Source organism: Sinocyclocheilus grahami, unplaced genomic scaffold (genome assembly GCF_001515645.1).
Source record: "Sinocyclocheilus grahami isolate Dianchi unplaced genomic scaffold, SAMN03320097.WGS_v1.1 scaffold562.1, whole genome shotgun sequence".
NCBI classification, from domain to species: Eukaryota; Metazoa; Chordata; class Actinopteri; order Cypriniformes; family Cyprinidae; genus Sinocyclocheilus; species Sinocyclocheilus grahami.
The window spans coordinates 683,689-709,132 of NW_015505741.1; the positions used below are offsets into that span (position 1 = coordinate 683,689).

Genomic DNA, 25,444 nt, shown 5'->3' on the forward strand with positions numbered 1-25,444 from the left:
ACCCACCCTTATGGATCAGCGTACTCAGTACGAAGACCTCAAGTGAGGGGAGTACTCAAAGCTCGACCTAAGAGCGACTTATCAAGGAGGCCCACAAGAGCCTAACAAACTAAAACAGCCACAGAGCTCTGTTGAAAAAACATTAGGAACTGCGATCTCAGCATAGCGACCCTCAAAGGGAGGGGGGGGGGATCTACCAGGCTCATGAACAGCTGATCAGGGAGGCTCACAGAGAGCCTCAAAAACCCTGAAATAATTGCAAATAAAAATACTGGGGAGCAGAGTGCGCAGTATAACTCCTTTTCCATGCTCAACCTAAATATTCACGTCCTGGGCTGAGAGGATGAGGAGGCTCAAAAGAGGCTCAAACAAGAGCCTAACAACTCAAAAACTTGCCATTACACCAAGTCAGGAGCCTCCTTCACCAATAATGTAGATATCTCACATTATACACAGTTCCTATTCTGTAAAATAAAATAAACCCAAAAAGGAATTCTGAAAGAGAAAGCACTCCTCGTCAGATTCCTTCCATGCCCCGCCTACAACCCCCGTGATCGGTCTGATTAACTGCCTCAGCAGTCGTGAGACCCGAAACGCGGGTGAGAGGCGCTCAATTCTCAAAGAGAATCAGGCATAGAGGCATTCTCAACGTGATCACATCTCGCAGCGTGGCTAATCTCTGTCGAGAGCCAAACACACTCTGTTCAAACACTAAATTCTCTCAAGAATAAGGCAAGAACAGAACCGCCGTGAATGCATCGCATTAAGCTTGTTCAACTCCCTTGAGAGGCGAACGTGCTCGTGCAAACGCTGACAAAAAACTAGAGTACAGACCTCTGCTCTAGTAGTTCCGCGAATGCAAACAGTGAGCGCATCCTTACCCCCGTGAGTCAAACGCATGTGCTTCCGTACACAAGGCTTGAAGACAAAGAAGAGGATGACGTTTTCCGCAGGTGCTCTTTTATACCCGCATTCGCGTTATTGTTTACGCCATAGGCTGCCGCCTGCCAATGTCAAATTCATTGTCGTTTTTTCATTTCATGCTTCAGACACCGGTCACGCTGAAGGCGTTCCCCTAGCGCCCTCTAGAGGACGCAGCGCTGAGTTCCCTTTCGAAAGGGAACATGGTATTAAATGTGGTATTTTGTCAGATGGAACAGCATTTACTACACAGAGCCATAGTTCACTGACAAGCTGTGCAAAACAGCTGTCATAATCGCAGACCAATTTCTTTGATTTCATAATTGCGCAATTAAATCGGTCTGTGATTATGAAAGCGGTTTTGCGCAGCTTGTCAGTGAACTTGTCATGAAATGCTGCTCCATCTGAAAGCATTTGAGTTGCTTATAACGTGCATTTGAAAAAGCAACACGCATCAAACATCTTTCCAAACATGCAAAGCATTTATGAACCTCTTGGCCAACAAAATACCAAATTTAATAACATGTTTTACTCCAAACTCACTTAGCATTGCATTATAAATGTTGCATTGTACTATAAATAGACCAACGTGCATTACCTTTCTTCTGCGGGGCATATTTGGAGTTTCAGCGCAAGAGCGCCCTCTGGCCTTCGAATGGAGATTCACTACTGATCACAGAACCATGCTTCACTGACAAACTGTGCATGAAAATCACATTTGATTAATCGTGCAGTCCTACTTTTCATATTCTTTATCCTGGCTGAAGCACCTTTGTTTCAATCTATAAGAATAATCAGCCGATGTTATAGTTTAAAGTTAAAGATATTAATATTATTGTACGGTCTGTTTTGGGTTTTGTTTCATGTTCTTGTTTTCATGTCTTTTATTTTGTAATTTGATTTATGATGTTAGTGTCATGCTTCCCTTGCCCTTATGCATTTCTGCCCTGTGTGTGTCATGTTGTGATTGGTTGTTCAAGTCATGTGTCTTGTTCCTCATTGGTTATTGTCCTGTCATGTGGTTCTCAGTTCTGTTTGCTCATTGGTTGATTCTTGTCATGTGAGTGTTTGCTATAAGTAGCCCTCTTATTGTCATTGTCTCTCATCATGTATTGATGTTGTAGCCTGCTGTTGGAGAGTTGTTTTTCTGTTCACGGTCAAGTCCGTTCATGCCATGTCAAGTCAAGTTTGTTTCAAGTCAAGTCAAGTCTTTGTTTGGATTTCACATTGTAAATAAACTGCACTTGGGTTCATCATCACAACTCGACTTCAGTGGACTGATCATTACAATTATTAAGGTGAGCCTGAGAGTCTTATATTTATTTGACAGTGATTTCACATTTCTTGTTTGTATGAAGGCTTAAAATGAAAATTAAGAAATATATTGTGATATAAATAGGGCTGGGTATCGAGTTTGATACTTTTTAGGCACTGACCGAATTGCCTCGATACTATCGAGTATCGAAAAACGTCTCGTCGTTCGTACCAAATTTCGACACCTAAGGGTTAATCTCATCAATGTCAGTGAGGCGCAGATCGATCAGTGTTTGACATCCGCGAGAGCGATGCGAAAACGTACGGAGAAGTCTGCTTGTGGTATCTTACTATAGCCTAATACACTGATAGGTCTGCACAGTCGGTCCGTGACTGTGACACTCAGAGATGTGGCTCACACGTGAGGATTTAGTGTGAATGCGTCCCAGCCCCCGTAGCTGTAAGGCTACATTTACACTGGTGCGCTTACTAGACCCTATCCCCTCACACCTCCTCCAAGCAATCTCTCCTACACTCTTACGAGCACTCACACACATCATCAACACATCTCTCCTCACAAGCACTTTCCCCACTGCATTCAAGCAGCCTTGGGTAACCCCAATGCTAAAAAAAACCTTAATTAAACACTTCACTTATAGATAGCTACAGACCTATCGCTCTCATTCCATTCATAGCAAAAACACTTGAAATAGTTGTTTTTTAACCAGGTATAATTTCTTTCACAGACCAACCAACTGGATGCTAACCAGTCAGGTTTTAGGAGTGGCCATTCAACTGAGACTGCGTTACTGTCAGTCACTGAAGCCTTGCAGATTGCAAAAGCTGATTCCAAATCATTAGTTCTTATTCTGCTGGATCTATCTGCCGCTTTTGACACCGAGTCATCAGAACCTCCTGTCCACCCTCTCATCACTGGGCATCACAGAGATTCCACTTTGCTGGTTTGAATCCTATCTCACTGGTAGGTCTTTCTGGGTGGCCTGGGGAGGGGAGGTATCCAAACTGCATCAACTGGTCACTGGGGTTCCTCAGGGATCAGTTCTTGGACCCCTCCTCTTCTCCATATACACTACATCACTGGGACCCATCAGACAGGCACATGGCTTCTCCTAACATTGCTATGCTGATGACACTCTATCTTTCATTTCAACCAGATGATCCAAGAGTAGCTGCATGGATCTCAGGCTGCCTGGTGGACATGTCAGCATGGATGAACGAACATCACCTACAGCTCAATCTGGCAAAGACTGAGCTCCTTGTCTTCCCTGCCACTCCACCTCTACAGCATAATTTCACCATCCAGTTAGGTTAATCAACAATTACCCCATCAAGTTCGGTCAGAAATCTTGGTGTAATCTTTGATGACCAGCTGACTTTCAAAGACTACATTGCAACAATTGCTTGATCTTGCAGGTTTGCATTGCACAACATCAGAAAGATCAGGCCCTTCCTAACGGAGCATGCTGCACAACTTCTTGTCCAGGGCCTTGTCATCTCTAGGCTGGACTACTGCAATGCTCTTCTAGCTGGACTTCCATCATGCACAATAAAGCCTCTACAAATGATTCAGAATGCAGCGGCATGACTGGTCTTCAACGAGCCCAAAATAACCCACGACACACCTCTCTTTATTCTCCTGCACTGGCTGCCGGTCACAGCTCGCATCAAGTTCAAGACACTGATGCTTGCATATAGAACAGCCACAGGCTCAGCACCCGCCTACTTCCACTCACTTTTGAGAATCTACATCCCCTCCAGAAGTCTAGGATCTACGAGTGAGCGACACCTCGTGGTACCATCACAGAGAGGCACAAAATCACTTTCCAGAACATTTTCGTTCACCGTTCCTGGCTGGTAGAATTGTCTCCCAACCCCTATCCGGTATGCTGATTCCCTGACAATTTTCAAGCGACAGCTGAAAACTCACCTCTTTCGTCACTATCTGACTTCTTCCTAAAGAAAAAAAAAACCTTTCTCTTTTCTTTAATCTTTCCCTGTCTAGTTTGTAGACAGGGATGTATTTATTTGAACAATGCATGAAACTTGGTATTATGAGCACTTCCTGTGTCTATTTGCCTCTTTAAGATGATTCACTTGATATATTCCCCAATTGTAAGTCACTTTGGATAAAAGCGTCTGCTAAATGAATAAATGTAATGAGTTTTTATCACAACATTTTGAGAGCGGTTTTTGGAGAATTATGAGATTTAAGAATTGCAAGATGTTAACTGTTTATAAACAAGTTACAATGGTATACAATGTAATCAGACTGTGTGTTCAGAATTATGAATATGGGACTATTGAGATCAACTTTTTGTGTTTTTATATGTACAATAAGCAGAATAACTGCAACATAAAGGGGGAACAATTAAAGATAAGGTTAGAAAGCATGAAGCTTGCACTGTCAGAATGCCAGTCCTTCAGTCAAGTGCAAAGCAAGACGCAACCCACAGCAATGTGTTATAACAACAACGTCTCGGAGAGCCTGACAGCAGATAAAAGTAAATGATAAATATATGACTTTTAAGTGATTAGTTACTAAAGTGTGCATCAAATTTGCTAAACATGGAAGCTCAAACATGTGTGACACGCTAGAACAGCCCTCACTGGTTCTTGCGCATCATGTACATTTGAGCGTCGTCTTTTCCTTTTAATGGCAGTTGGCAAACCTACTGGAAGGTGCCACCACCTGCATGACATGCATGACGCAAAATAAGGACCAGGCTTAGGATAGATGCTCAATAAATAAAATGCTCAATTGGCCCCAGTCCCGATTCTTGAGATCGACTCGGGATGTCTCTAGATGATTCTAAACCAGTGCAATATTTCCTCAACAAAATAGTAACCACATAAACTGCTGAAAAGCAAAGTATAGTGACAAAACCATTGTTTACACCAAAATATATATATTTTTTGCACATTCATTTCAAAATGAGCTGGTTAATGTTTTGACTTACTGTTTGTGTGCTGAACCTCAGGAGTTCCCGTATGAAGGTCATTAAATTTATGCATTTCATTCTCCTCTTCTTCTCTTCTTTGTCTTTCCTGTTGTTTCTGTTTCTCCCATTCCTTTTGGTCTCTCTTCAGCTCATCTCGTATCTTTCTCTCTTGTTCCTCTATGTATTTAATATCTGTTTTATATTGTTCTTCAGCTTTTATATACTCATCTTCTCTTCTCTTTGTCTCTTTGTCATGATTTTGTCTTTCTTTCTCCATCATCTTCTTCATTCTTTTTCTATCTTCTTCATGTTTGATCTGAAGATCTTTTTTCTCTCTGTATCTTCTTTCTCTCTCTCGTTTAAGTTTCTGATAATATTCATCCCATGTTTCCTTTTCTATCTTTCTCCTTCTCTCATCCACTTCTTCTGTTCTATTTCTTTCTTTTTCATGATTCCGTCTCTCTTCATCCACCATCATCTTCATTCTCTCGTTCTCTTCTTTGTATTTGGACAGAATAACTTCTTTCTCACTTTCCATTCTCTCTTCTACCTCTTTAAGTCTCTGATTACATTCATCCCATGTTGCCTGCTCTTTCTTTCTCCATTTATCCTCCTCTTCTTCTCTTCTTTGTCTTTCCTGTTGTTTCTGATTCTCTGATTCCTCTCGTTCTCTCTTCAGCTCCTCTCGTATCTTTCTCTCTTGTTCCTCTCTTTCTTTGATGTCTCTTTTGTATCGTTCTTCTCTCTCAATAAATTCTTCTTCTCTTCTCTTTCTCTCTTTCTCATGATTCTGTCTTTTTTCCTCCATCTTCATCTTCATCTTCTTTTTCTCTTCTTCATGTTTGTTCATCAGTTTTTCTTTTTCTCTGACCACTTGCTCCACTTTCTCCATCAGTATGTTCTTCTGTTGTTCTTGTAATTCTCTTTCCATCTCTCTGAACATCTTACATGAGTAGTAACTCCCTCCGTTTGCTTTCACCATGTTGTCTATCTTCTGCAGCAGATCAGTCACCTGTGTTCGGTCTCCAGTCTCTTTATTATTGAACACATGGTATCTGTTTTCACACACATCAATCAGTTGCTTTAAAGCAGATCCAGATTTTCCCAGATACTGTTCAATAGTTTTGTCATTCAGATCATCCCCTCTGGTGAAGAGCACCATCGTGTACTTTAAAGAGTTTTCACCAAATGTCTCTTGGATGATATCCACTGATTTTTCCTCTTCTTGAGTGAATCGTTGTCCTAAATTGAGCACAATGATGAACACATGTGGTCCAGGCAGGATCATGGGGATGCAGTTGCTGATTTCTTTCTGGATTTCATCATTACTGAGTTCAGTATCAAACAGTCCTGGAGTGTCGATCACAGTAATGTGTCTGCCATTGATTTCAGCGTTCTCTCTAAAACACTCTTTAGTAATAGACTCATGAGCTGCTTCAGCTTCAAACATGACTCTTCCTAAGATGTTGTTTCCAGTTGAACTCTTCCCAACTCCAGTTTTTCCCAGCAGCACAATCCTCAGTTCATATTCTCTGTCTCTTGAATCTAAAGATAATCAAATGAAAATTAAAAACAATATTAAATTTCAAGTGAAGATTGTCAATTATCCAGTTCATCAGAGAATATTGTGTGTAATTTATACTAAAGCATCATGTGCTGATCATATTGTTTCTTCTGAACTCTGCATATAATGTTATTGTTTTCTATCGCAAATCTGTAGACTTTAGCAATCATGAATAGTGTTTGTTTAACCAATGCAATTTTTCTGATCATTACCTTGTGATTGAAACCACGTCTCTAAAGGATAGATTCTCCTTTTCATTTCTTCAAATTTCTGCAGTTTTTCCATCTGTGTCTCCATCAATGTCTCTGTGGAGAAACAATCACCACTATTTTCCTCAACCATCTGCTCCAGTTTCTCCATCAACACAGACACTTGTGTGTTCAGGTCAATGATATGATGTCGTCCTCCAAATCTCTCAATGACAGACTTTGTTTCTTCATTTAGTTCTGCTGTCTGATGCTCTGGATTTTGCTTTATGAGGATCATGATGTGTTTGTTGATTCTTGAGCTGAAGATCCTCTGGATCTCCTCTATTTCTGCTTCGTCTTCATCAGTCAGTGGAGCATCAGGAATGATGAGGATGAACACATGAACTCCAGGATGACAGAGAGACACACAGCGGTGAGTCTGACGCAGCACGTCCTCCTCTGAGAGCTGAGTGTTGAACAGAGCTGGAAGCTCCACCAGACTGATCAGACGTCCATCAAGCTCCACGTCTCTCCTCACACACTCTGAGCTCAGCTCTGATCTTCTCTCGCTCTGCTTCAGGATCAGCTTTGATGTGAAGGATTTTAATTCTCTGTTACTCCCACACACAAGCAGATTCAGCTTCACACCCTCTGGAATGGTGACAAAGGAATAAACTAGTTAAACAATGTGATTTTAAATTTGATCAATGCTGCATCTCATATCATGTTGGAATTATGGTAATCATCACTTCACTGGAATTTACTAGTTTCCCACTAGTAAAAGCCTTTCGTGTCTTTCATGCCTATTACTGTATCACACAAAGATTATTTATTCAGAGAAATAAATGAATCCACTCACCCAGTGTCTTGATCTTCTGCTGTAGCTCTTTGACTTCATTATCTCTCACTCTTAGTTTCTCCTCTAGTTCATGTCTGACTTTCTTCTCTGGAGCTTTTATGTGCATCTGAAGAGAATAGGGTTCAATCTTCATGCTGTCTATACGATCAAACAGATCTGAGATCTTTTCTGAGCTTCTCTGGTCCTTTAAACCCATCACACAGTACAAGCTGCCATAGAGACTCACAAAATCTATCATACTTTGGTCAAGTTCAGTAATGAAAAGCAACATGAAGTGCTCATTACAGTTAAATATTCCTTTAATCTTCTCCATTTCTGCTCTTTCGTCATTAGAAAGTGGACAGAAAGTACTAACAAGGATGAAAAGATGAACTCCAGGATCACAGAGAGACAGACAGTGGAAAGTCTCCCGCATCACTTCCTCCTCTGAGAGCCGAGTGAGAGCTGGAAGCTCTATTACACTGATCTGCCGTCCATGAATCGTTCCCTCTCTCTTCTGACACACTCTACTCATCTCTTTCTGAGATTTACTTGTTATCCCTCTAAACATTTTAGACACAGAGTTCTTGAGTGTTGGATTATTTCCACACAGCACAATGTTCAGCTTTGCTTTTCCTGTAGTCGTCACTGAAATCAAGATTCAGAGACAGTAGACTCAAATCAGTTTTGGTACCAAATGTACACTTCCTTAAACAACAACAAAAATATTACATTGTAAAATATAATTACATCACAATAAAAGTGAAAGTGACGTTACATGTGGCCAAGTATGGTGACCCATACTCAGAATTAGTGCTCTGCATTTATCTCATCCAAAGTCCACACACACACACAGCAGTGAACACGCACCCGGAGCAGTGGGCAGCCATTTGTGCTGCAGCACCCGGGGAGCAGTTGGGGGTTCGGTGCCTTCCTCAAGGGCACCTCAGTCGTGGTATTGAAGGTGGGAGAGAGCACTGTACATTCACTCCCTCCACCTACATTCCCTGCCGGTACTAGACTCGAACCCGCAACCTTCTCTCTATCCATTCTCTATCCATTAGGCCACGACTTCCCCCCCAATACATGCTTTTATCAACTGAAAGCTACCTTACAATAGTTTACTGACTTTCTTTTTGGGTTAATGCAACTGTAAAAAGAAAGTATGGATCTTTGGCAATACAAACAGATGGTGTGCACTCACACTATAGCCTCAAGAGGAATAGTGGAAAATTATATCATCATTGTGGGGGGGGGAGGGGCGAGAGCTGTGGGAATGAAGCGAGGCCGGTGGAGTAAATGATAATGAGCAACACCTGCACCATGCATCGGTCTCTAGTAGGGTGACCACTAGGGCTGCATGATTAATCGAAATTAAATCGCAAAGGCGATCTTTCAGTGAAGCATGGCTCTGTGATCAGCAATAATCCGAAGGCCAGAGTGCGCTCTTGCACTGAAACTCCAAATACGCCCTGCAGAAGAAATCCCTATAGTGGTTGCTGAATAAACAGAAGGTTTAACTGCTTTCATTAATTCAACGTATGACTAATAAACACAGGACTACAACAATATATAATTTATCTGAGTTCGTCTTATTATAATTTTATTATAATAAAGTATATAATAATGCAATGCTGATCGACATAGCCTTTATCACTGCTATCACTGACGTTATGAAGTGAGTTTGGAGTAAAAACATGTTATTAAATGTGGTATTTTCACGTGCTTTCAGATGGAGCTGCATTTACTACACAGAGTCGTAGTTCACTGACAAGCTACTCAAACAGCTTTCATAATCGCAGAACAATATCTTCGATTTCATAATCGCGCGATTATATCATCTGTGATTATGAACGCAATTTTGCGTTGCTTGTTAGTGAACTACGGCTCTGTGTAGTAAATGCCCCTCCATCTGAAAGCACGTGATGGAGATTTACTACTAATCACAGAACCGGCTTTACTGACAAGATGCACATGACAATCACATTCGATTAATCGTGCAGCCCTAGTGACCACCCGTCCCCCTTTGTGTTGTACCGCACAGCATTTTCACTCCTTGTCCCGCACGTCGCTTATTGAGAAAATGTCCCGCATTTTCATCAGACTGTTGGTTTTTAATTGTCATATTAAGAAAATGTACATATGTTCTTTTGCCTTTTTTTAAGAAAGCTTTTTATTTATTCTTTTTGTGGCGTAGCTTTCATGCAAAGGATGTGCGGACCTCACCAGTCTGCATTGGGGCAGTCGTGGCCTAATGGTTAGAGAGTCCGACTTGTAACCCAAAGGTTGTGGATTCAAGTCTCAGGGCCGGCAGCGATTGTAGGTGGGAGGAATCAATAACCAGTGTTCTCTTCCACCCTCAATACCACGACTGAGGTGAGACCCTTGAGAAAGGCACCAAATCCCCAACTGCTCCCTGGGCGCCACAGCATTAGCTGCCCACTGCTCTGGGTGTGTGTTCATGGTGTGTGTGCACTTGGATGGGTTAACAACAGTTTGATTACAATAGATTAATTTAGTCAAAATGTATTAGCATTTTTGGAAATTTTATTGTTAAATGTTAATGACTTCATATGAATGGTTTATTACGTTTGACCAATAGGTGGCGTAGTTACCAAATTGATGTGGCATGGTCAGTGTGAGGTGACAATGGCACATACAAAGTTTGGTGTCAATATGTCAAAGCTTTGCAGAGATACAGCCTCAGACGCAGTCTGGCATCATTCCAGCAAATTAGTTGATGTGTTAAACGATTTAATTTAAAGTCATTTCATATACCGACACAAAATCCATAACTTTTTGCCAGCATTGTCTGAAGATGATCTGAGTCAAATTTGGTGAAAGTTGGACAAACAATCAAGGAGAAGTTAAAAAAAAAGTAGGATTTCAACATAAATCAAAATAATTGATAGGAAGTTTGGCTGAATATGGCAAAATTGATATGCATGTTCTCTGCATGACCCAGGAAATTTTTTGAGACCAGGTTCATTACAATAGGTTAATTTAATTAAAACATTTTTGGAAATTATATTATAACTTTTGTCCACAAGGTAAAACTTTTTGAGTACTATCAGGCATGTCACTATCAGACACATACCGAGTTTCGTAACAATACGCTAATGCGTTAGTAAAATATAGCATTTTACGACAAAATTCAAAATGGACAATGCCCAAAATGGCTGATATGAGAAAATTCCATAACTTTTTGCCAGCATGTTCTGAAGATGATCTGAGGACATTTTGGTGAAAATCAGATAAACTGTCTAGGACAAGTTTGGAAAAGTAAGTTTTTCGAACGTGAAAAATCTTGAACCATAGATTTAAAAATTTTGGTGAGCATTCGAATCAGAGAAAAATTATAATTTTGTGTAAACTTTATAGTTCAAAAGTTGTTAGCATAAACATATGACCACATTTGAACTGCTGGTGGTGCTAGAGGGTTTGAGTTAGAGACCCAAACTTGCAATGGTTAATGCTGAGACTCTCCTCTATCTGTGTGCCAAATTTCATAACTTCCCCACAAGGGGTTCTATGTGCTGCCAAAGACTTTATGAGCGGAAGAAGAAGAAGAAGAAGAAGAAAAGTACCTTCTGTGCTTGGCCCCTAAATATAGCTGCAAGCAGCAATTAAGGGGCCAAGCACAACAGTGGCAGAATGAAGATCTAAGCATGGCAGGGAGGATCAGACCAAAGACAACAGAGTAATTTGGTGAAAATTGGACCAACAGATTAGGAGGAGTTTGAAAAAGTATGTTTTCAATGTAAATCAAAATGGCGTACAGGAAGTTCAGCTGATTATGGAGCATTGGAGCATTTTGGAAAATTCTAAATGACAGAAACATTTTCATGACGGAAAATCTCACATGGTGCAATCGAATCGGCTTAAGTAGGAATCAGAGGGAAAAATAATTTTGTTTCTTTCTAGCCCTTATAGTGGCACTAGAGGGATTGAGTTAGAGACTCCAAATTTGCTATGGTGACCGCTTAGTCTGTCCTCTGTATGTGTGCCAAATTTCATAACTTTCGTGCAAGCAGTTCTATGGGCTGCCGTAGACTTCTAGAGCGGAACAAGAAGAAGAACACCAACAATTACAAAAGGTGCCTACACAGTACGCACTTTCTGTGCTTGGCTGAGGAAAAAAAATAATTTGAGTTGTTCTCATGCTGTGCTCTCTCCTGTCAGTGTGGTGTGTTGTGTGTTTGGAAATCCAGATGCTCAGGTTCCATGTTTAGTCTTGTGTTGAGAGTGCTCATGGGGACACTTTTTCCCCGTTCCATGTATTATCATTTTTGAGTGAACAGTGACAGTATTATCCAAATTATTTCTGAGGTCTGTATTCAGCTGCATACTTTGTCTTTCTGTTCAAATATATATATACTTGTAACAGGGCTGACGAGACGTGCGGATCCAAATGCAAAGCTTTATTTCAGAGACGTGGTAAACAGGCAGGGTCAAAACACTGGCAAACAGGTATATGGTGGGCAAAACACAAGAATAGTCACCGGGCTAGCGTAGGTCACCGAACAGCAGACAGAGTCACAGGGGCAAGGCTAAAGGGAGGAATCCAGGAAAACAGGCGAAGATCAAAACCGGAGAAAACAGACAAGGCAAGGCAAAAACTAGGAAAACACGGAGACTCAGAAAGGGGTACAGGCTAAACAATACTCAGCAGAGAAATGTGGTTAGAGTGGGTGTTATATAGTGAATGAGGTAATTAGAAACAGCTGTGTGCAATCAGAGCAATCAGGTGTGTGCAATTCGTGCTGAGTGCAATCAGTGCAATGCATGATGGGAAATGTAGTCCGGGGTGATGTGCAACAGTGTGTAGTGCGATAGTCAATGAAATTAGAAGTTCATGGACCGGATTCGTGACAGAGCAGACAAGACTGAGCGTTCAGGGACAGCCTCCCTGGCTGGGTCGGGATTTTAATAAACATTTTAGAAGCTTAGTTAAAACAGATAAGTAAAAAGAATAAATAGTAGTTCATGTCCTGTGGTAGTACTCCTAATATTTCTCCCTGTCATTTCCTGTTTGGACTACTGCAAATTAACTATTAAAAGACATAACTCATAAGAATACTAGGTATTATTCTGAAAAAAATGATTTTGACAAACCTCCTCCATCACTTGCTGTTTTTGTGCTCTCGTTGAGATCAGAATCCTTCTCTTTGTCGTCTCCTCTGACTGAAGTTCCATCCACTGATGATCCATCATCCTCATGTGTGTCACAGATGAGAAATTCTTTGTGTTCTTTCTTGAGTATCTTCTCTATTCTTCTGAAAAACTCAGATCGCGATCCTGGGTTTGTTGCATCAAACTGTAGATGTCCTCCTCCACACTCCTTTATTAAATCATGAATAACATTATTCCATATCACAGAAGCCAGTTTGGATGTGCGTGGCTCTTCATCAGTAGTCAGCACTATAGTGTGTTTCAAGGCCTGATAACTGAAGAGGTTCAGCACATATTTCACTCTGTGTTTGTCGTTCTCACTGAAGTCCTTATACTGCAGTACGAGTACAAACACATGAGGTCCTGGAGCAGACAGAGACACACACTCTCTCACTCCCTGTGTGATCTGTTGATGTGAGAGATTCGGCTGGAGCAGGTGAGTGTTGATGACTGTGATGTGTCTCCCCTCCACCGCTCCTCTGATTTTCATACTGTGCTGCTGTAAATAATATGGAGCTTCTCTGTTAAACACTTCTGTACCCACTGTAATGTTTCCCACTCGGCTGTTTTCTGATCCATTATTTCCTAGCAGCACAATCCTCAGATCACTCACTGAAAAAGTGTACAGACAGAAACAAAGAAACACAGACGTTAAGTTTTCATGTTTTATGGGGACTTTCTATAGATGATATTTATACTGTTTTAATAAAAATCCCCCTAACTCTAAATACAACCTTCACAGAAACCTTCTGATTTTTACATTCTTTGAAAAAACAAAAACAAAAAATAAATGTCCCACAAGTTCAAATATTTTTGGTTTTACTATCCTGTGTGCTTAGTTCAGGTAAACCTTGTGTTGTGGGGACCACACACACAGACATTCTCCATAGGTGTAATGGTTTTGCTACTGTACAAACTGTATTTTATATCCCCTACGCTAACCCTACCCATAAACCTACCCCTCACACAAAACTACAGCCATTTTTAGATTTTCAAAACACTTCATTCTGGATGATTTATAAGCTGTTTTCCTCATGGGGACCAAAACATTTCCCCACAAAATTAAAATGTATTGGTATTACTATCCTTGTGGGGAACGTAGGAAATATCAGGTACACACACACACACAAATCATGAATAACATTATTCCATATCACAGAAGCCAGTTTGGATGTGCGTGGCTCTTCATCAGTAGTCAGCACTATAGTGTGTTTCAAGGCCTGATAACTGAAGAGGTTCAGCACATATTTCACTCTGTGTTTGTCGTTCTCACTGAAGTCCTTATACTGCAGTACGAGTACAAACACATGAGGTCCTGGAGCAGACAGAGACACACACTCTCTCACTCCCTGTGTGATCTGTTGATGTGAGAGATTCGGCTGGAGCAGGTGAGTGTTGATGACTGTGATGTGTCTCCCCTCCACCGCTCCTCTGATTTTCATACTGTGCTGCTGTAAATAATATGGAGCTTCTCTGTTAAACACTTCTGTACCCACTGTAATGTTTCCCACTCGGCTGTTTTCTGATCCATTATTTCCTAGCAGCACAATCCTCAGATCACTCACTGAAAAAGTGTACAGACAGAAACAAAGAAACACAGACGTTAAGTTTTCATGTTTTATGGGGACTTTCTATAGATGATATTTATACTGTTTTAATAAAAATCCCCCTAACTCTAAATACAACCTTCACAGAAACCTTCTGATTTTTACATTCTTTGAAAAAACAAAAACAAAAAATAAATGTCCCACAAGTTCAAATATTTTTGGTTTTACTATCCTGTGTGCTTAGTTCAGGTAAACCTTGTGTTGTGGGGACCACACACACAGACATTCTCCATAGGTGTAATGGTTTTGCTACTGTACAAACTGTATTTTATATCCCCTACGCTAACCCTACCCATAAACCTACCCCTCACACAAAACTACAGCCATTTTTAGATTTTCAAAACACTTCATTCTGGATGATTTATAAGCTGTTTTCCTCATGGGGACCAAAACATTTCCCCACAAAATTAAAATGTATTGGTATTACTATCCTTGTGGGGAACGTAGGAAATATCAGGTACACACACACACACACACACACACAAACACACACAAGTTAAATGCAAAAAAAACACTGCACAATCATCACTAACAAATCTCAGAAATATTATATGTTAGTCTATCACCAACAGGAGGTGGAATTGTGTGTCTGCTGTGTTTCACTGTTATGCTGATGATACTGAGCTCTATGTTTCTTCGCGACCCGACAAAACATACCAATTTGCAAAACTAACGGAATGCATAGTTGATATAAAAAACTGGATGACTAGTAATTTCTTACTGCTAAATTCTGAAAAAAACAGCGGTGTTAATTATCGGATCAAAATCTCTGCATATAATAACCTAGAACACTGTCTAAGACTCGATGGCTGCTCTGTCAATTCCTCGTCATCAGTTAGGAACCTATGTGTGCTAATTGATATCAATCTTTCATTTGAAAAACATGTTTATAGCATTTGTAAAACCGCATTTTTCCATATTAAAAATATATAAAAAATAGGTTCAGAAGACTTGGGATTTAGCCAAAAAGCTGCATGAACGGGTTTTATGGTACTTTATGGTGGATTTTGTTATTTTTGGAGACTGGTAGTGAAAAACAGTGTCCACCTTCATTTTATGAAAAAGAGCATCTTGGACATTTTGGGAGGAATTAATCCCTTTTTTTGTGTTTCACAGAGGCAGGACGTAGCCAGAATATTTTCATAGGGGTGGCAGAATGTACTTTAGCGGGAGTTTGAGCTGGAAATAAGTAGGCTCAGCACAGCCTTTAAGTAATTTAATTGATCTGGTTGCCATGAAAACCTTATGTGCTTACTGCTGCTCTATATTGTCATATAATGAATACTTGAATGCAAAGAGAGAGGTACTATTATAGAAAAGCTAAAATGTGATTTAAATGGTGACTGAACAAGCAACAGCTCATCCCCCAGAAGATGAACTGTCGAGATATGCCTGTGATTTGAAAATGACTCATTTGAAGTAGGTGCATGTCCTTGCTATGCTGATAACCTGATGAACATTTTTTGGAATGAATTCTTATGTAGAGAGAGTTTAGTGTTATATTTTACATTCTCTGATGTGTCCAGTAGCCTACAATAAACAATCGGTCATCTGGTTCAAGCTGGAGTTGGTCCATTAACAAGTCTGTCCTTAATAATTGTTTGAAAGATTTGATGCTTGAGAATCAGACTGTTTGGGCAAGTCGCATGTTAGTTTGTGTCACGAGGATAGCGAAACAGAAATATGCTGTTCCATTAAGCTTTTGTATTGCATCATGAACAATAATCTGCAAGACTCCTAAGTTTCAAAATTTCAGGATTTTTTTGCAGTAGTGTTTAAGATTCAGCAGCTTGGAGCATCTGCTAGAGTGTGGTGGCAAGTGGCTCCGAAGCTTGTTGGGCAGCTTTGAATGTTTAAGTGAACTTTGGTAGGAATAGCTGCAAACAGCGAGTTGAGCTATGGGTGAGGTAAATGCCGGAACAGCTATCTAGCAAGTAAGTGCATTTGTTTCTTGTTTCATTATTTAGTTAGTTGTCATTGTGTCATGATCCCAGCCTGTGTTCCCAGTTTTTTATGTGGACTCTTAAGTTGCTTCCTGTCTCACGTATGCATGGCCCACAACGGTGCTTCCAGTGCTTCCAAGTCTGACATGACTGCCACGCCAAAGTCTAGCTGTCAGGGCCTCCATGCGAGAGTCTACAAAGATTGCCTCTGGGTTTGGGAGCCATTGCCCATCAGTTGCACTTCCTGTCATGGCAACCGCTATCTTGTGTGTGTGGGCCACACACACTTCTCCAGATCCTCTCGAGGCAACAGTGCCACTGCAGCTCCTTCCAAGGCAGTGGCATCCGATACAGGTACTCCTGAATTCTCTGCCTGTCCTGTCGTGGCCATGGAAGCTGCCCCTGAACTCTCTGCCTGTTTTTACCTCTCTGTGCTCTCTATTCCAATTTTGCTTGCTCCAGCATGGTGTTCTTCTGCTTGGCCTGATTCACCGTGGTGGTTTACAGTTCTGCCTGATCTGCTCTGGTGGTCTTCAGCTCCACCTTGGAGGTACTTAGCTCCATCTGATCCACTGTGGTGGTTTCCAGTTTCATCAGCTACGACCTTGGTTCTCTAAAGCTCCGTCTGCTCCACTGTGGTGGTTTTCAGCTCCACCAGCTCTGCTGTGGTGGTCATCAGCTTCGCCATGGTGATCTTCTGTCCTATCTGCTTTGCTGTGATGGTCTTCTACTCCACCTGTGGTTGTCCCCAGCTTAGCTGAGATAGTCTTCAGCCATGTCAGCTCCACCCTGGCCAACTGCACTGCCGACTCCACCCTGGCCTCCTGCTGTGCTTTGGTTTCCAGGCCCATCTCACTGGCCTGGGTCCTCCATCTTTCCCCTGATCCTTCTTGAACGTTAGTCTTAAATTTCCCTGTGGTTGGTGCTCGTCGGGTGGTACGTGGAGATTTCAGCTTCCACCTAGATAAACCTCAGGCTGCAGACTTCCACACTCTGCTTATCTCATTTGACCTCGAGCGAGTGTCTACTGCACCTACTCACAAATCAGGTAAGCAGTTGGACTGTATTTACACACGTTACTGCTCCACTGATTATACACTAGTTATTCTTCTTCTTCAAGCCATTTCTCCTAATGTCGTACCTACACTTACTTTAACACACATCTCTTCACACCAGCATTTAAGTAGGCTCAAATAGCCCCACTGCTTAAGAAACCCACTCTAAGCCCAGCACTTTTAGAAAACTATAGACTGGTATCCCTTCTCCTATACATTGCAAAAACTCTTGAGTGAGTCATGTTCAACCAAGTGTCTGCCTTTCGTGCACAGAACAACCTCCTGAACAACCTATTATTAATTGAAGAATAGATTACCCAATGTAGTACTTATAATAATAGTTTAATTTATTCATAAAAAACGTGAAACCTTTATATATATATATATATATATATATATATATATATATATATATATCTAGTTTTTTGTTTATCTTTTATATAAAAAAATAAGAAAAAGTCAAATAAAAACAATAGGACAAATACAATAATATAATAAAGGTACAAATTAAATTAACTGCCACACAGAGGTATGTTTGACCGTAGCTTTCAAGTAAGAAATACTACAATAATGGAATAATCAAATCTAAAATAAATAAATACAACACTGTGTAGTCTTCACTGCATAGACTGAATATACACTGATTATTTTTAAAGCTATAAAGTGATTTAGAAAGAGCAGTGAGTGATTTTCTCTTTTCCATTGTTGTTTGATTAACACCAAATGATACCGATGGTTGCAGGGATACTAGACTGCTGTCACTTTAAGAGCTGCCCGGACTCAAAATAATGATAAACATCCAAATTCTTCTCAATTGTTTATGTTCACTTAAGACATTACCGACTGTGTTTACAAGAATTCTCATCAAAACGGACATAATGTTGTGTGTATTTCATTGTTCAAGCACAATAAGAAAGATGAGAAACAGAACTGAATAATTCTGAATTGATTAAAAATACAGCTTTTATTAAAATGCTGTAATTTTTAAAGTACCAGTACTAATATAAGGTATTGCAATACTTTTTTAGCACCAGTATATCATACAACACTACAATCCACCTGTCGTCACTAGGATGTCATTCAGAAACATGGCTTTTCCTATCACTGCTACAGGCTGATGACATACAACTCTACCTCTCATTCCAGCCAGATGATACGACAGAAGCTGCTTACATCTCAGCATGTCTAACAGACATTTCTTGCTGAAGGGCCATCACCTTCAACTCAGCATTGCCAAGACAGAACTGATTGTGGTTTTGGCCAACCCAACACTTCATCACAATTTCACCATCCAGCTAGGTACATCAACCATAACTCCTTCCAGGACATCCAGGAGCCTGGAAGGAGCTTCACAGACCACATTGCTAAAACTGCCCGGTCCTGCAGATTTGTTTGTACAACATTAGAAAGATCAGGCCCCTTCTATCGGAACATACTACACAACTCCTTTTTCAAGCTCTTGTTCTGTCCAGGCTAGACTAATGTAATGCTCTCTTGGCAGGTATTCCAGCATGTACAGTATTATCAAACCTCTGCAACTGATCCAGAATGCGGCAGTGAGAGTGGTCTTCAACAAGCCAAAGATCATCTAACTTAACCTGAGCAGAGAAATGCCCAAAGACACTTGATTCCATAATACTGGCACTTTCTATTTTATCTACTTATTTCTATTTATTAGGGATGCAACAATACCACTTTTTTCCAAAGTGAGTCCAATACCAATGCTTTCATTTTTGGTACATGCCGATACTAGCAGTTGTAATATTGGGTACAGAAACCAAAAAATATGAATTATGTTTGTTGGCTCATAATGCAATTAATGTCAAGCAAGCAACACATTGTGTATTTGTGCAGAATGAGACAGACACCTGTAGCCTAATGCATTTCACACAGACTGCTAGTTTCACTTTCACTTTAAATAAAGTTGTGTATGCTTGTCATTTCAAATAAATGTTGTTGACGGTGAATGCCCCTGTAATTTTTGTTTGTTTTATATTTACGATTTAGTTTTAATCCAAGTGATGCATATGCTAAGTGAGCGAAGAGCAATCAAGATCATGCAACAGAAGTGGGCGCACTCTCTCTCTTTTCTTACCAGCAAGTAACTAGGAAGTTTAGCTCTGTTTTAATTTACGTTGCATTGTACATTTTCACTGTGAATCATAAATATTTGAAAAATATTTGTAAATGCATTTGGCTCAAATTGGGATGTGAATACTCTATGAATAAGAAAATAGTATGATAACAACATATGTATTTGAAGCAAAAAATTAGCAGCATATTGAACTGCATTCATTGAAAAAATGGCAGTTTTTGCATTTTAATGCATTGTATTTTCAAGGCTTGCATTTTGGGAGGGCTGTAAAACATGCTGCAACATGGTTGTATATCGAAGCTGCAAAAAGTAAAGATTGCACAGAAGTTTACATTATTAGATTATTATTATTATTATTATTAGATTACTCCAAAGTCCATTTCCAAGATATTTTGTTTATTTAAAAACACCACCTACAATATTTAACGGTCAAAATTTTGACCATTTGATTTTGTTTTATAAATTCACTTAAAAAAATTTCAGTGGTTCAAATTCAGTTGAATGTTCAACTTTACAAATCTGGGAACTGCAGGTAAAGCAGAAGTGTACCGATGCTGATCACCATCTGCTGTTAGTCGCTCACCAGCAGATGGTGCAAGAGGATGTTGACGAAAGCCAAAGCACAAGTAAAGGGAGTCATTCACAAAAAAACAAAATGAAAAAACTTACCAACATGAACTAAGTAGTTATATGGTTATTAGGGCCAGTATATACATGCTGATTAAGACACAAAAGTACAGAACATCTGAGGAAAACGTATATTTTGCTCTCCGTTGCTTTGCTTTGCTTTATTTAGATTTTCCCGGCCTCTCTGCCCTCCTCAGCTGAGGTGCCCATCTCGGCCGGACTGTTGAATATTGTAGGTGGAATTTTTAATCAAACTGAATATTTTGGAAATGAACTAAGCCATATGTAAGTCGCTTTGGATAAAAGCACCTAAATGACTAAATGTAAATGTAACTGGTCAACATTGATGACAGATTTTTTTATAATGAAGTTGTCTGTGAAATGTTTCCTTTTGAAATTTTCACAACTTAAATATATGTATGACACTGAAGCTTCTAAGCGTGTCGAGAACGCTACACAATCTCCAGCAAAGGCGTGTATTGGTTTCACAGAGTCACTTTCTGTCCAATCACGTGCGGGATTCACTTTGCGTGTCAAGTAAGCTTTCATTCAGACTTATTCAATTACATTTTTAAATGGCCAGTCATAGACGTAATATGAAGGATACAAGTTATCTCAGGAACATAAAATTCCATACGCAATTCATATTTGAGTACATTATTCTTCTATGACATCATATTAATATTCATACTTTTGTGTGAGTGTATGTGTCTGTGTGTTGAATCTCTCCTCTGAATGTATTTACCCATTAACCTGTGGCATTAAATGGCAGTATGAATATCAATAATATGATATCCATCCTAAATAGTGAGATTAAAATAAGTGTGTCCCAGAGCATAGCTCACCAGAGCCCTGGATGGTATGGATCCGTGCACACTCTATGGCTAATACTACCCACAAACCATTGCGCTTTGGAGAAGCATTCGGTTCAGAACTACAAACACGAATAAAAAGTGTTAAAAAACATGGCGGATGAGCGCGACCGACGGTTCAGTAGAACTTGTTTGTTGCTGCCGTGTGTTTTGAGTTTGAGCTCCGTCAAGTTAATTCTTTGTCGTCTAAATTATTATCTTAAAATCAATTTTATACACCATAATTTTCGTTTCTATAACGTGTGAATATATCCCCTATCGTATTCTACAACAAAAACAATCAGAGCGCCTTGTTATACTAGTTTTATTTTTGACTCCCCGAGTCCGCTATTAGCATATAGCCCGCTAGCATCGCCAGCGTGGTTGCCGCTAATCTCGCTTACATTACTAATACACTATTCACTGTTACTTGCTTTAATGGCGGATGTGTGTCTACCTTTGAGTGCAGGTGAGGACACGTTCGAGCTGCATTCGGTGCAGCTCGAGCTGGAGGCTGTGGAGAAGCAGATCCGTGACCTGGTGACAAAGCAGACCCAGCCGAGAGAGAGGAGAGCCGCGCTGGAAACATCCCAGGCTGACGCTCACAAGTCCGAGGTAAGTATACAGCGTGCTGCTAATTCTCCCACCACCTCTACTCCGTGTGTTTCTCTCCACAGGCCACGGAAGACGCGAGCCAGGCCCCCGGCGACGACCTCTCCCCCTCCGCCGCCTCCGATCTTCGAGACCTCCACCCGGAACCGCTTCGCTCCCCTCCGCGAGACGGAACGCAACGCTGTGATCATCGGAGACTCCATCGTCCGGCACGTCCGTGCTCAGTTCGCTGAAGGTAAAGTGCACACTCACTGTTTCCCTGGTGCTCGTGTTCTCGATGTTTCTGCGCAGATACCCGCGATCCTGAAGGGTGACGAGAGCCCCGGAGCGGATTTAGAAAAAGACATTAAAATAAAAATAAATTAAAATAATAACGTTGGTCTAGATAACCGATATCTGATTTAGTTTGTTTAAAAATGTTTGTGAGATCTAGCCTTTTACAGGTCATTAGTTTGTTTCTGCAGTGAAACAATCATTTAATACACTAAACGAAGTAGACCGTTGCCTACTGTTGGCTATATTTCATCAATACTTCATAAATCACTGAGGAGATGTTGCTGCATAATGCTTCTTTGATTGAAATCAAAATCAAAAAGAAAAACAATGAAAGGCGAGAACTGCCTCGAGCCCTTGTCTCTTTAATCGGATCGTGATTTCAGCCGAGGGGGCTATTTTTCCTAGTGCTATAAGAAAACTAGGAGACCTATTCCTCCAGGCAATTTCACCATATATACACACAAGTCACTTCAAAAAAGAAAGAAAGTGGCACTGAACACAAAGAAGAAACGGCAGTTAAAGAAGCACAGTGAAAAATCATTTTAATAAAACCAAGTAACCCATTGCCTACTGTTGGCTAATGTTTCATAAATACTTCATCAATCCTTGAGGAAAAGTTGCTGCATATTTTTGTACATAATTTGATTCTTACCTGAACCTGACGCCATTTCAACACCTACACCTTGAAATCAAAATCGAAAGAAAAGCGCTCAAAGAAGAGAGACCCTCATCAGTGCCCCGCCTGCAGAGGCTGAAGATAAGAAATAATGTATTCCAGTTCTGTCCGTGTCGTCCATTATTTGTCCCTCTTTTAAACCAGAAGTGAAATACGAAAGATGCAGTTTCTTCTTTAACTGTTCTTTAACAAACTGGAGTTCGTGAGGTGCCGAAGATGCTACGCGAACAAAAATGCTCAGTTTTGACATTTAGTTAATTCTACCCCAACTTAAAGTAGTCTAGCATTAAAGTTGCATGCAAAATGCCGCTTCTAGTATAAAAACAGGAACATGGGAGTACCGTAAACGGTCAAATACGTGACATCCACCAAATTACCTCATCTTTTGCGGACAAAACTGACTGCATTCATACAAGCAGCGTGAATATGATAGGATGCCCGCTGAGTAGGCTATTCTGCTTTAGCAAATCAAACTGCTGTTCAATGTATCTTTAAATGTTTAAAATATGAGCATGAGAATGCAATTTTTCCTGGATATCCAAACGACTGCGAATATTGATGCTATACAATAGTTGAAAAAAAATCGTAATATTAAGTGAACATTTTACATTTAAAATGTAGCCTACATTTTAAAACTGGATAGCTGGCCAATCACAGCACACCTTGCTTTTCAGACCGATGAGCTTTGTAAAAATCGACGCGTTTCAGAAAGACGGGGCATAGAGGAGAAACAATAATGTACAGTATGTGGAAAATAATGTTTTTTTAACCTTAAACCACATAAACACATTGCATTACACCAAATACACAAAATAATGTTCTTTTTAGCAACGTCATATGACCCTTTTAAGCCCAGTCCCATTAAAATACATATCAATGCTCACAATTAAAAATTTTTTTGCGTGCTATTTATACACAGAAACTGCCTTTGGCTTGCATACGATACGCACTGTGTTGGCATGCATATACAGCACCTACCCCACACCCCTAAACTTAACCATTGCTTATCATATGCACGCCAAAGCCAATTTCTGCATATAAATAGTACGCCAAATAGAAAATCGTGCCATTGAAATGCATGTTCATGAGATTGTTACCATTTATTGCTTTATTATATTACTAATTTTCTTATTGGAGGATTTTAAGAATGTCATAAAATGTGGCATACAATCAATAAGGCTAGAAAAAATTTGCCTCTAAGGTAAAAATGCACCTGTAAATGAATTTAAGGGGGCAAATATTGTCCCATAATGCATATGGTGTGACTACGGTCTAAGTGGAAGAGAGGGGGTATGCTGCTGTAAAACGTTTAAGAACCACTGGTTCTGACGAATACAATAAGCACATATATATATTGTATTTATTTTTTTAATTAGTAATTTATATAGTGATTTAGTAATTGGTTGACAGATTCTTTTTCAGGTAGTCTACTGCATGACTTCTAGGCTGTTCCAGCCCAGGTCTGTTGACCGCATTACAGTTCTATATATAATTTCAATTGTGAAAAGCGCTTTACAGATAAATCTGAATTAAATTTTTTCTTTTCTGCAAGAAAAAATACCTTTTCTTATAACTATTAATGTAACAATATAGCTGATTTGATCATTTAGGAAGAAAATTATATCTCCTGCAAGAGAATTTTGCAGCATGTACGTGAAAAAAAGCTGTCACACGACTTAGCTGACCACGATCTCACAATTAATCTTTCTATACTGCACAATTAATCTTTTACTTACATCGTTATAATAAGATGGTTCTCAAGCTTGCAGAACTGAGCAATGGACAAGAACTCCGGCATTTTAAGCGTCGAGTGGATTCTAACTTAAACGCCTCTCATTGGTCATTGCGTTCAATAATTCAACAGACATGTCTGTGATTGGCTACATTACTCAACGCTGCAAAAACATGATGTAAATTGAAACCTGTTACGCTCTCCTGAGCGCAAAACAAATACACACTGGATAGATTGCCAAATCTGTTTCGCCAATATTATTATTACAGCTTCAACTGAGGGTGTTCACTCCTGTAAAACCGGGCCTGAAGGGATTATATTTGGAGATCCTTGGCATCAAACTGTTGGGAAGCTCGTTCTCTATCTCTTATACACACAAAGACATTTAATGCTAGCGACTTTATCAATAAAATAGTTTCAGGAAAGCCGGTCATACGCAAATAATTCACATGCGCTTTCTTCCGCTATCTCTTCAATAGTCAAGTCGAGCTTTAATTCAATTCAAGTTTATTTGTATAGCTCTTTTCAAGATGCAAAAAGTTGAACTTTATTGTCATTCTGCTACATGTGTGGACATATAGTGGAATGAAATGTAGAACCACAGTACATAATAATTTACAAATGCATCGTCGCTGGGGTCAGAGAGTCTTTGCTGTCACTGAAGTGTTTGTTGATATATTTTTTTTTGAGCATTTTGTTGTTTTGCCTTCTTGATGCCACGAGACAGACTGGCTCTTGTTGTTTTGAGAGCTGCCTTATCTCCTGATCTAAATGCCTCATCTTGGATTTTTACCAGTCCACGAACTTCTGCTGTCATCCATGGCTTCTAGTTGGTACCTGTGGTGATGGTCTTGGTGACTGTCACATCATCTAGTCACTGTTTCGGTGTACTCTTGCCGATCTGTGTGGTCGTTGTAAGTGGCCGCCTGTTTGAACATGTTCCAGTCTGTGTGCTGAAAGCAGTCCTGCAGTGCTGAGGTAGCATCGTCTGGCTATACTGTGATCTGCTTTTGAACCGGTTTGGCAAGTTTGAGCAGTGGTTTGTATGCTGGACTTAGCCTAACAGAGATGTG

At 40.1% G+C, this 25,444-nt stretch overlaps 1 protein-coding gene across 1 annotated transcript in view; it reads right to left on the reverse strand.

Annotated features, from left to right (window-relative positions):
• Positions 1-22,707, reverse strand: part of LOC107556254 (227 kDa spindle- and centromere-associated protein-like) — a 52,796-nt gene extending 30,089 nt beyond the window's left edge. Inside the window, exons 1-6 of the mRNA XM_016239319.1 lie at positions 22,616-22,707; positions 14,026-14,461; positions 12,841-13,523; positions 7,747-8,373; positions 6,912-7,538; positions 5,154-6,680 (exon numbers count right to left, since the gene is read on the reverse strand). Of these exons, the coding sequence (XP_016094805.1) occupies positions 5,154-6,680; positions 6,912-7,538; positions 7,747-8,373; positions 12,841-13,523; positions 14,026-14,461; positions 22,616-22,631 (3,916 nt within the window). The 5' untranslated portion in view covers positions 22,632-22,707. The remainder of the gene's footprint in view (positions 1-5,153; positions 6,681-6,911; positions 7,539-7,746; positions 8,374-12,840; positions 13,524-14,025; positions 14,462-22,615) is intronic.
• Positions 22,708-25,444: the final 2,737 nt, after the last annotated feature.